Here is a 12,586-nt window from a genome sequence, read left to right on the forward strand (position 1 = left end):
GTCGGTTGTCGAAGCTGTTGTGGATGTCTGCGATTTTGTTGTGGAAGAAGGAAGCTAGGGAGTCGCAGAGGGCTTGGGAGGGGGTGATGTCGTTGGAGTTGGCTGATGGGTTGGTAAATTCTTTGACGATGTTGAATAATTCCTTGCTGTTGTGGGCGTTGTTATCTAGTCGGTCATTGAATGCGGCTTTCTTGGCAGACCGGATTAGTTGGTGGTGTATGCGGGTGGCGCTTTTGAAGGCGTCCCTGGTGCTGGTATTTGGGTCTTTTTTCCAGGCCTTCTCGAGGGAGCGACAGAGTTTCTTCGATTTCTTAAGATCATCGTTGAACCAGGAGGCGTTTTTGCTGCCTAGTTTGATTTGACGTTTTTTCAACGGTGCTAGGATGTCGTCGCTGTTGGATAGCCATTGGGTGAGGTTAATGGCTGCTTGGTCGGGGTTTGAGGAGTGGGCGGGGGGGTTTAGAAGAAGCGATGAGGAGATCTGGTCGATGGTGATTTTGTTCCAGTTTCTTCGCAGGGTGGGTTGAGGATGGTTGTGGATTGTGGTCTTATTGTAGAGAAAGTGAACGCAGCTGTGGTCCGTCCAATGAAGAGCTGTGGTGTGACTGAATGAGACGTGTTTGCTGGAGGTGAAGATAGGGTCGAGTGTGTGACCTGCAATGTGGGTGGGCGTAGTGACAAGTTGTTTGAGTCCGAGGTTGGCGAGATTGTCCAGAAGGGTGGTGGCGCTGCTGTCATTGCTCTTTTCCAGGTGAAAATTGAGGTCTCCCAATAGAATGTAGTCCTCGGAGGGGAGGGCGTGTGGGGTGATAGTCAGTGATGTCGTCACTGAATTGTGCACGGGGTCCTGGAGGCCCGGTAGAGGAGGGTGCCTCTGAGTGTGCTCTTGGGGTCGGTGTGGATCTGGAAGTGGAGGTGTTCGGCGCTGGCAAGGTTGACGTCTGAGCTGGTTGAGATGCGGATGAAGTTCTTATGGACAATAGCGATGCCTCCTCCTGTTTGTTTGATGCGGTCCTTACGGATGATCTTGTATCCTTCCGGGATGGCAATGGTGATGTCTGGGGCTGAAGAGGCATTCATCCATGTTTTTGTTAGGAAGGCGACGTCCGGTGAGATGGTGTCTAGTAGATTCCAGAGGTCGATGGCGTGTCTGTGGACCGAGCGGGTGTTGAGCAGGATGCAATTTAGGTGGTTGGTGTCAGGTCTCTGTTTGGTGTTGGTGGATGAGGAGTTGGTTTTGGTGCCGTCGAACTTGCAGGAGTTGCAAGAGAAGGGTCCATGGGTGTGTCCAGGAGCGGCTTGGACGCAGATGGGGGCACGGCCGGGGTTAAGGGCTAGGAGGGTGGTGGCATCGTAAGTGATGCGAGTGGGCTGGGCATTGCGGGAACCAGGGGCTCTGGCGCTGGGCGCGGTCCAGGCGCGGACGGGCGTAGACGGGCTTACCTTTGGCGCACCTTCGGCGCGGCCGTAGCTCGTGGACGTTGCGCGTTGGGACATCAGGCATAAATGAAATCTGGAGGGGGCGGAGCGTGGGAGGGTCAGCTGGGAGGCGGGGTCTGGGAGGAGACACGGGAAAAGTAAAAACAATCTGAAATGGCCGCCCGGTGAGAAAACGAAACTGGGGCACAGCCGGAGCTAGAGTCAATGAATACAGATACTAAGTACACAAAGAGACGCTTCACTGACAGTTACATCAGCCGCTATGCACAGTGAATTACAATTAAGCAATGCGAGCAAAAAACGATACCAAGCGCAGTGGAATGAGCTATGCGCTGTAACAGGGCGGCAGGCAGCAGGTATCAGGGCAGGCAATGCAGGCAGCGAGGAGAAGGCTTCCGTTTTGCGAGAGGAGAGCTGTGGGAGCGACCGTAATGGAGGGAATCCAGACGTAATGGAGGGAATCCAGACACTCCTTTTGCGGCACTGACAACTAGTCTTCCTGAAAGCTTTGCAACATGATTGGTAAGGGTTAACCTGGGTTGGTGGGGAAGTAGTTGTGATTCTTTTCATGAATCCTTTGTCAGCCTGCTGTGATTTTTTCTGGAAACCTTTGAAATACAAATGTAGTATTCAGTGCTTGTGTTTCAAGAAGTTATGGCTGGTTTAATGCCTCCTCCCGGCTCTTTACTTCATTCATGAGAAAAGTGAATCAGGCTTTGGACAATCATTAATTTAACGAGTACTCTCAATGTAATAAAATATATTTTTGCATTCTGATGTTTTTGACAAACTTTATAGGTAGTTGTCAATATTGGACACCTGCTTCCACCAAATGCCTCTTTGCTACCGTTCCCACACACACAAATAGTTACATTAATTTTTCACCCTTTTAATTATGTCCAATAGAGACTTGTTCCCCAAATCCCACAACACTGGATAATACTCTGTTCTGGAGGCTACACCACAGCCAGACCAGACCTTTGAAGAGGGCGCCTGTCCTGATCTGATAGTTACACCATTAAATAAAGGGCCCGTCTCATGTTGGTGCAGGGCTTCTGCTGCCTACTGGTCCATAACCTGATTTGTGTCTGTAGAAGGGCTGCTAGTTAAGGGTAGACACACCTTAACCTATTGTACCCATCTCATGTCCGTGGAAGAGATCCTGCTGTACACAGGTAGTTACTTACACCTTAACTTATTGTACTCCCCTCATATTTGGCAGCTGATGCTGTGTATGGATACACACACCATAACCTATTGCACCCATCTCGTGTCTTCGGAAGGGCTGCTAGCTAAGGGTAGGCGCACCATAACCTATTGCACCCATCTCGTGTCTTCGGAAGGGCTGCTAGCTAAGGGTAGGCGCACCATAACATATTGCACCCATCTCGTGTCTTCGGAAGGGCTGCTAGCTAAGGTTAGGCACACCATAACCTATTGTGCCAATCTCATGTCTGTGGAAGAGCTGCAGTGTACAGGTAGACACACTGTAATCTATTGTGCCCATCACGTGTCTCTGGAAGGGCTGCAGTGTTCAGTTCGCACCATAACCTATTGTAGCCATATCCTGCCCATGGAAGGGCTGCTGCTTTGTTTTACACCATAACCCTTCTCCTCCAGCTTGCAGTGTTCTGAATTTCTTCCCATTTTGTCTTTCAGGCCTGGTCACTGCACGCCCTGTCATTGGTCATCGACTCTGCCAGTGCACTCTACCTAGTGCATGTGGAACCATCCATGTCACTCCTCCTCCGGTTACTGTTGTCCGTGCCGCCTGCTTACGCTGAGGTTCACCAAAGCCTGGGCCGCTGCCTCAACGCCCTCATTACTACTTTGGGGCCAGAACTGCAAGGTATCACAGCACTTCCTATCCATGATGAGACAGTTACATCACATAAGAACTGTAAACCAGTTAGAAATTGACCTGAAAGGTTAAGGGGCCGTGGAGGACATCAGAAGCTTGAAAAGCCAAGGTCTAAAGTCCAGTATATGCTGGTTGAGGAGACAACCTGGAGGGGCAGTGTAGGAAGGTACATCCTGACTATGGTTGCCCCCAACTTTTTGCCCTGTGTTTTAGCTGGTTTTGGACATAGTCGACCTGGGACCCTGCCAATCAGGACCCCAGGCCTACTGCTCTCTCTTTAAAATGGATTCCGTGTACCCTAGGTACATTTCCAATTGGTACTGGGCCACCCTATCAGACCCTGTAACTCAGGGCATGGGTGTACCCAGGGCTGCCAGGGGCTGCAGCATGTATTATGCCACCCCTGGCTGGCCTCCTAAATTTGACACAACTGGCTGCATGACAGCTGGGGCAAAGTCGTGTAATCACCCTTTGCTGTAGGTGTAGTATACCTATACCTAACCCTAAAATGGACACACAGATTCCTATCAGTCACTCCTATGGCAGGCCTTGACAATCCTGAAGGCAGAGTGCTTGGAATCGTGTGAGATGGTGCTCTGGCATGAGCTGAGCCTGTCTGCAGCTTGCGGAATCAAGTCCTAATAGCTGTTCCATGATATCGCATACCATATACTCTTAAGTGCATTATAATCCTCGCGGTTAAATGCTATCTTTGGTATTGCTTTATCAAAACATGTCGAGTAAGGTGTCATACGAATTGGAATACTAACCCCTCGCCAATTCTGGCGACGGGGTTAGCATTCCACCCTTCTAGAGGGACACGACATGTATGTAACTGTGAACCCCGGTTAAAGTTAACTGAAGCCTCAGCTCCACAAAATGGACGCTGCCACCACAGACACGAGTCTGACCCCCTGCAGCTGGGAGTCCTTCCAGCGAGGGGAGCCTGGACAAAGGGTTTCCTGTCCGGGGCGGTGCTAGCACCGTCCCAGACATGGTTTTGTGTATCCTGGGTAGGCAGGGCTTTACAGGAAGGTGACTGCTGAGTGGCACCCCGGTGCTCACTACGCATAGGCCGGTCTGAACCAGTTCCAGGGGCACACCAGCCCCTGGCCTGGGGAAGTCCGGCATGGCTGAGGGGTGTAACCACCCCCCACCTAGTCCCACCCATAGGCAGGACCTAGTCACCGGGTCAGCCCCCTTTTTTAGTATAAAGATGGGAGCGGGCCCCCTGTTAAAATTAGATCATCTTTGGAATCAAGATACCACTTTCTTCGAAAGGACTTCACGATTTCTTCTTCAAGATTCTCCCTTGTGGCTAAGGAGTAGTCACCCTGCATCAAGCGGGCACCATCCTAAAGAACACTGCGGTCTGCTGCAAGTCCTTCTTCACGAATCCGACGACCCAGCTCGACGAGACCCGGCTTCCCTGGCACCTCTGACCTCTACTCACCTCTACAGCCAAGCTGAGAACCGTGAGTGCGACGAGACCTCGAGGGACCGACGATCGCCAAGACTGCACGACATCTTTACTGCAAGCCCACCGTGTCCTCCACTGGTGAGTGCTTTGGGGTCCGAGAAGCCCCAACCCTGCGCAGCTCCAGCACCCAAGATCAGCCTCCCTGCATCTCCACGATCGGCGTGGGGCCCTTCTGCTGTTTGCTGTGCACCGCGTTGTGTGGCTACTAGCCGGCTGGCTTGTGGCCTTCTGAACGACGCCCAACGACTTCACGACTGCTGGTCTGGTTGCTCCAGGCTGGCCCTTGCTTCCTTGTTCAAGAGAGGCACCCCGGACCCTCCTGGTCCACTCCAGACGCCATTTTAGGTCCACCGCGTGGGCTTGAATTTGCCAAGGCTTTGTTGCCCAATCCTGGGTCCAGCGACGCCGACAGCTTCTATCTTCGTGGGACAGCTCGATCCTCCATCCTGGTCGCCGACAACGCCTCCTGGTCCGTGAGATCTTCGAGTCAAGCGTCACCCACTCACCTTGTCGAGGTGGCTACCATCCGGTGCCCTCCTGGTGCCCACTGACTACTGGCTAGTAGTCTCGAACTTGGTCCCCTCTGCTTTCAGGTGTCATCTATCTTCGAGATCCAGGCTTGGATCCAACTGAACTTTCTTCACTGGTCACCGGCCAGCATCTTTTCTTCCGGCTCCTGGTCCGTCTACGAGGATTCCCGACGTCTTTTCAGACCTATGCAGCTGCAGCCCCTGGGCTAGGTAACTTCGGCATTTCGGTGCCCCAGCATAGCCTCACTATCCAAGGGTCAGAATCTACTTTCGTTTTCTCCCTACCAGGTCGGGTTCGCCCGAGAACACTAACTTTCTATTTCCTAGCTACCATAGACTTTTGTCCGCATCTCGCGTGAGAGTGCACACACTGCACCCGAGTCCCCTAGGCCTCCTAGAAGTAATCTAACGATTCCCTAGTCAAGTCCTAGCGATTCCAAAAGCTATTAGTACTGTACTTACCTGCTAGGAATTTCGCATTCCACTTTCAGAGTATATGGTTTTCCGTGCCCCTCGGGCATTTGTATATACTGTGCTAACTTAAGTATTTTTGTAAGAGTTTTGGTTTGTGCTTAGTACCCTGTCCTCATAAAGAGTACAGGGCTGTTGTGATCTTTAAATAAATAACTGTTTATTTTCATAACACTTGTGTGGTGTCCTTTCACTTGGTATTCAAGGGGTATATGTGTGGTAAACAGCTGGCTTAACACGCCCTCTCGAGTCTTTAGCCTTAGACTGCTCGTATCCACGCTACTAGGATAGCTGGTCTATAAGGTTGACTTACAACCAATCATCAATAAGGGTTGCTGGACTGATACATAGTGTTCACTAGAATAGTGAGCACTGCATATCAGGCCACCTTCTCACATTGGTGAGCAGCGGTTGGGATTTGAGCTTGCTGTTGTTTTACCACACGTATCCTAAGAATATCTTGTTGAAAGATCACATAAGTACTGTTAGGTACATATAACTAAAGCTTAGAATACTCTGAGTTCTACTGAACCAGCTGTTGTAGCTCCTCAAGGCTTAGCACACCTTGGCTGCAACTCTAGCAAGGGACCAGTAGGTAACACATAGTGTAGGTAGGTGCATCACTTACACCACACTAGAAGCAGTATGTCGGTCACAGGAGGAAACATTGAGTCTCCCCTTGTGTCAGTTGACCCTCCACAGGTCATCCCTTCAAGATATACTGCGCTTAGCTTCCATGAGTTACGACAAGTATGTACCTCTAGGAAGATTAAGCAGGGGTCTAACCCCACAACTGCTTTTCTGATTGGTCTCTTAGAGACTCATGATGCAAGGAGGGCTGGTAACCCAGACCCTTCTACTTCAGAAGGCAATATGCCCTCCCTACAGGGACCCTTTGATAACCAGGACCATCCCCTTCAAGAAGCAGATGATGCTGATGATGAGGATGATGACTTGGAGTCTAGGGGTGAGGCAGACCAGGGACCGGTAGAAGTCGTCAGACTAACTAGGACCAACTTAAGCAGACATGAGAGGGACTCTAGGGGAGCCCTGGGGCCACTCTCAGGTCAGCTTAACGTGGGGAATGGACGAGTTAGATCTCTATCAAGAGGCTCTATCAGATCCCTTCATACCAATGGCTCTCAACGTTCCTCTCAAAGGGGAATGACATCTCCCCAGAGGAGAATGTATGAAGCTAAGGAAAAGGCAGCCAATCTGAGGATTGAAAGGGAAGAACTTGCCCTGGCCAAAGAGAGACTTGCCCTTGCTAGAGAGCAAGAATTATGTGGGCTAGTTCCCACTGGTGGCAGCAATAAACCTAGCAATAGGGAAAGGAGTTTTGATAAAAAGCACCTGAATAAGATAGTGCCCCCCTTTAGGGAAGGGGATGACATCCACAAATGGATTACTGCTTTGGAGAGAGCCTGCACTGTGCAGGGTGTTCCCCAAAGTCAGTGGGCAGCTATCTTGTGGCTCTCCTTTGATGGTAAAGGTAGAGATAAGCTCCTCACCACAAGGGTGGAGGATGCTAACAATTACCAAGTCTTGAAGAATGTACTGGTTGATGGGTTTGGTTTAACCACTGAACAATACAGGATGCTGTTCAGAGACACCCAGAAAACTCAGTCTCAAGATTGGACTGACTTTGTTGATTGTGCCACTAAGGCTTTTGAAGGCTGGCTACTGGGTAGTAAAGTTACTGATTTTAAAGGATTGTATAATCTAATTATGAGGGAGCAAATCTTAAATAATTGTCAGAACCAGCTATTACATCAGCACCTGGTAGACTCTGAGTTGACCTCTCCACAGGAATTGGGTAAGAGGGCAGACAAATGGGTCAGAACCAGGGTTAGGCCTAAAAACCAGGGTGGTGACCAGAAAAAGGAATCAACCAAGCCTCAAGAGAAGGGTGGGGATAAATCCACAGAGAAGACTTCCCAAGGGCCCCAAAACTCCAACAAGGGTGGTGGGTCCCAGAACACTCCTTCAGAGCAAAAGAAACCTTATTGTCATACCTGTAAACAGGTGGGCCATTACAAAAGTGATGCCAGTTGCCCTAAAAATGGCAATAAGGGAAATATGCCCCCAGGTAATACTCCTAAACCTCCTGTTACCACTAGTGGTAATCCCCCAGGTGGTGGGAGTGCCCCCAAGAATGTGGTGGGCATTACTTTGGGCAATCAGGAGGACTATGGCTTAGCCAGGTTCCCTGACCACACTCTTGTCTGTGAGACTGGCATGGGGTTTGCCAACTTCACTACTGGACCCCACATTTTGGGCAAGTATAGACAAGAAGTTTTAGTGAATGGTCAGAAAGTTGAGGCATTCAGAGACACAGGGGCCAGCCTCACCATGGTGAGTGACCATCTGGTCCCCTCTGCTCAACTGGCCCCTGGTTTTACTTATCAGGTGACAGACATTCATGGAATGAAGAGAAGGCATCCCATGGCAGTAGTCAAGCTCAGCTGGGGTAATGTCACAGGGCCCATGAGAGTGGCAGTGACAGATAACCTACCTGTAGATTGCTTACTGGGGAATGACCTGGAACTCTCAGCATGGGCTGAGGTGGAACAAGAAACTCATTCCAGAATGATAGGCCTATCCAGACAGGTTAGTGGGGCAGTAATAGCTACAGCCCCAGTCCAAGCACCAGTCCTCCCTGAAAAGGTTGGAAGGGCAGTGGTAGCCACTGCCCAGGCTCAGACAGACTTTCCAGAACAGGATAGGAGGGCTGTGACAGTCACAGCCCAAACACAAACGGAGTGCCCTCCTGAAAAGGTTGGCAAGGTTGAAATGGTCTCAGCCTCTACTCAGACAGATAGTGAGGTTGTGAAGCCTGAAACAATGGATCACTCCACTCAAACAGAGAGCATTGAGGAGGAAGAAGAGTCTTCCCCCTCCCAGACACTAGGTGAGAGCCAGCCTCCTCAGGGAACTGACTCTACCCCTGTTGAAGGAACTGCCCCAGAGGTAGTCAGGCCTAGCCTGGCAGAGCCCCTGATGTCAGTGGACCCTTCCCAGGTGGGACCCAGTCTGGAGCAGGTAACCTGCACCTCTCTACCCTGCCTCAGTCAGCCCAGGGCTGCAGAGACCAGGGAGGCCAGTGGTGGACCCCAAAGGGCCCCCTGTCCAAAAGAACCCCCTAATCAGCAGATTAGGATCACTGAAGCTGGTAAACCTAGCCAAGTGAAAATAGAACAGACTCCTGAGGGATCCCCCTTAAAAGTAGTTAGGGAACTCCCACAGCTGGACACTGTTGGGCACAGCCAAACATGGGGCCTAAAAACCCCAGACCTGACCTGTCCCTCCAGTGAGCCAAACAGAGGGACTCAACCTCCAGCTTTAGGTAGCCAGAGGCTGACCCTGAGAGCTCAGTGCATCTCAGCTAAAGAAAGAAAGGCACACATGATGAATGGTTATTGGAGGAAGTTGAGCCCAAAGGTAGAGGAGCCTCACTTCAGCACTCCATCCCAGCATCAGCCTTCTTCTTTCCCAAGACACACCAGAGACAGAGATTCCCTATGGTGGAGACCCTCAGATACCCTTAGGGTGAGGGGTTGCCTAGTGGACCATGACACAGGGGGAAACCAAGCCAGAGCTGGTACTTCCTTATATGGCCACTTAGGTAATAGAGGCTTACCTGGACAAGGATAGCCTTATCTCCTTTCGTTTGGGGGGGGGTTGTGTAGGAAGGTACATCCTGACTATGGTTGCCCCCAACTTTTTGCCCTGTGTTTTAGCTGGTTTTGGACATAGTCGACCTGGGACCCTGCCAATCAGGACCCCAGGCCTACTGCTCTCTCTTTAAAATGGATTCCATGTACCCTAGGTACATTTCCAATTGGTACTGGGCCACCCTATCAGACCCTGTAACTCAGGGCATGGGTGTACCCAGGGCTGCCAGGGGCTGCAGCATGTATTATGCCACCCCTGGCTGGCCTCCTAAATTTGACACAACTGGCTGCATGACAGCTGGGGCAAAGTCGTGTAATCACCCTTTGCTGTAGGTGTAGTATACCTATACCTAACCCTAAAATGGACACACAGATTCCTATCAGTCACTCCTATGGCAGGCCTTGACAATCCTGAAGGCAGAGTGCTTGGAATCGTGTGAGATGGTGCTCTGGCATGAGCTGAGCCTGTCTGCAGCTTGCGGAATCAAGTCCTAATAGCTGTTCCATGATATCGCATACCATATACTCTTAAGTGCATTATAATCCTCGCGGTTAAATGCTATCTTTGGTATTGCTTTATCAAAACATGTCGAGTAAGGTGTCATACGAATTGGAATACTAACCCCTCGCCAATTCTGGCGACGGGGTTAGCATTCCACCCTTCTAGAGGGACACGACATGTATGTAACTGTGAACCCCGGTTAAAGTTAACTGAAGCCTCAGCTCCACAAAATGGACGCTGCCACCACAGACACGAGTCTGACCCCCTGCAGCTGGGAGTCCTTCCAGCGAGGGGAGCCTGGACAAAGGGTTTCCTGTCCGGGGCGGTGCTAGCACCGTCCCAGACATGGTTTTGTGTATCCTGGGTAGGCAGGGCTTTACAGGAAGGTGACTGCTGAGTGGCACCCCGGTGCTCACTACGCATAGGCCGGTCTGAACCAGTTCCAGGGGCACACCAGCCCCTGGCCTGGGGAAGTCCGGCATGGCTGAGGGGTGTAACCACCCCCCACCTAGTCCCACCCATAGGCAGGACCTAGTCACCGGGTCAGCCCCCTTTTTTAGTATAAAGATGAGAGCGGGCCCCCTGTTAAAATTAGATCATCTTTGGAATCAAGATACCACTTTCTTCGAAAGGACTTCACGATTTCTTCTTCAAGATTCTCCCTTGTGGCTAAGGAGTAGTCACCCTGCATCAAGCGGGCACCATCCTAAAGAACACTGCGGTCTGCTGCAAGTCCTTCTTCACGAATCCGACGACCCAGCTCGACGAGACCCGGCTTCCCTGGCACCTCTGACCTCTACTCACCTCTACAGCCAAGCTGAGAACCGTGAGTGCGACGAGACCTCGAGGGACCGACGATCGCCAAGACTGCACGACATCTTTACTGCAAGCCCACCGTGTCCTCCACTGGTGAGTGCTTTGGGGTCCGAGAAGCCCCAACCCTGCGCAGCTCCAGCACCCAAGATCAGCCTCCCTGCATCTCCACGATCGGCGTGGGGCCCTTCTGCTGTTTGCTGTGCACCGCGTTGTGTGGCTACTAGCCGGCTGGCTTGTGGCCTTCTGAACGACGCCCAACGACTTCACGACTGCTGGTCTGGTTGCTCCAGGCTGGACCGCGCCCAGTGCCAGGACCCCTGGACCTCGAAGACCCCGACCTACACGCCTGACGTACTCAGCCGCCACCCTCAGCGCTCTCAACACCGGCCGACACCCAGATTGCCATCAAGCCACTCCTGGACGTACCAACGGACCTTTCAGCTGCCACGCCTGCAAGTTCTCATGCATCAGATCCTGCCCCGCACCCACCAAGCCGAACACCAGCAGTACCCACCTCAAGTGCATCCTGCTCAACACCCGCTCCGTCCACAGACACGCCATCGAACTCTGGAACCTCCTCGACGCCACAGCCCCTGACGTTGCCTTCCTCACGGAGACCTGGATGAACGCCTCTTCAGCTCCCGACATCGCCATCGCCATCCCAGAGGGCTACAAGATCGTCCGGAGGGACCGAAACGCCAACCAGATGGGAGGAGGCATCGCCATCATCCACAAGAACACCATCCGTCTCACGACCAGCACCGACAACACCCTGACCAGCGCCGAACACCTGCACTTCCAGATCCACACCAACCCGACCACCACCCTCAGAGGCACCCTGATCTACCGACCCCCTGGACCACGCACCCAATTCAGCGAGGACATCGCCGACTTCGTCAGCCCGCTTGCCCTCCCCTCCGCTGACTACATCCTCCTGGGAGACCTCAACTTCCACCTGGAGAACAACAACGACCGCAACACCAGCACCCTGCTCGACAACCTCGCCAACCTGGGACTCAAGCAACTGGTGTCCACCCCCACCCACCTTGCCGGACACACTCTCGACGCCGTCTTCTCATCCAGCACAGACATCGACTTCAGCCACGCCACAGAGCTTCACTGGACGGACCACAGCTGCGTCCACTTCACCTTCAAGAGAACGCCGACCCACCATCACCAACAACAGGCCGCCCGCAGAAGCTGGAACAAGATCACAGCAGACCAGCTCGCCACCTCCCTGAGCCAGCACCCTCCTGCCAGCTCAGCGAACCCCAGCCAGGCCGCCGACAACCTCACGAAGTGGATCAGCAACTGCGCGGACGAACTCGCCCCACTGAGGACCGCGCCCAGCAGACCCGGCAGCAAGAAGGCCCCATGGTTCACCGACGAACTCAAGAGCTCCAAGAAGAACTGCCGAGCCCTCGAGAAAGTCTGGAAAAGGGAACCGACACCGGACAACAGGACCTCCTTCAAGCTTGCTACCCGGAAGCACCACCAGCTGATCCGCGCCGCCAAGAAAACAGCATTCAAGGACCGGTTGGACAACAACGCACACAACTGCAAGGAACTCTTCAACATCGTGAAAGAGCTTTCCAACCCCAGCGCAGGAAACAACGACATCACCCCATCGCAAGACCTCTGCAACTCCCTCGCCTCATACTTCCACAACAAGATCACAGACATACACAGCAGCTTCGACAACCAACCAACGCACAGCATGACCGAACAACCACCCCCCACCACCACCCTCCACGCCTGGACCCCGATCAGTACCGAAGACACCATCCGCACGATGAACTCCATCCACTCCGG

General features: G+C 52.4%; 1 protein-coding gene across 4 annotated transcripts in view; it reads left to right on the plus strand.

Moving 5' to 3' along the window:
• The window catches only part of HEATR5A (HEAT repeat containing 5A), a 502,340-nt gene that overhangs the window by 177,550 nt on the left and 312,204 nt on the right, over positions 1 to 12,586 (plus strand). For all 4 annotated transcript variants that reach the window (XM_086936964.1, XM_086936962.1, XM_086936966.1 and 1 more), the window contains exon 20: positions 3,100 to 3,289. In XM_086936964.1, the coding sequence (XP_086793090.1) occupies positions 3,100 to 3,289 (190 nt within the window). The remainder of the gene's footprint in view (positions 1 to 3,099; positions 3,290 to 12,586) is intronic.

The sequence above is a fragment of the Lissotriton vulgaris genome, chromosome 9 (assembly GCF_964263255.1).
Source record: "Lissotriton vulgaris chromosome 9, aLisVul1.2, whole genome shotgun sequence".
Classification (NCBI taxonomy): Eukaryota; Metazoa; Chordata; class Amphibia; order Caudata; family Salamandridae; genus Lissotriton; species Lissotriton vulgaris.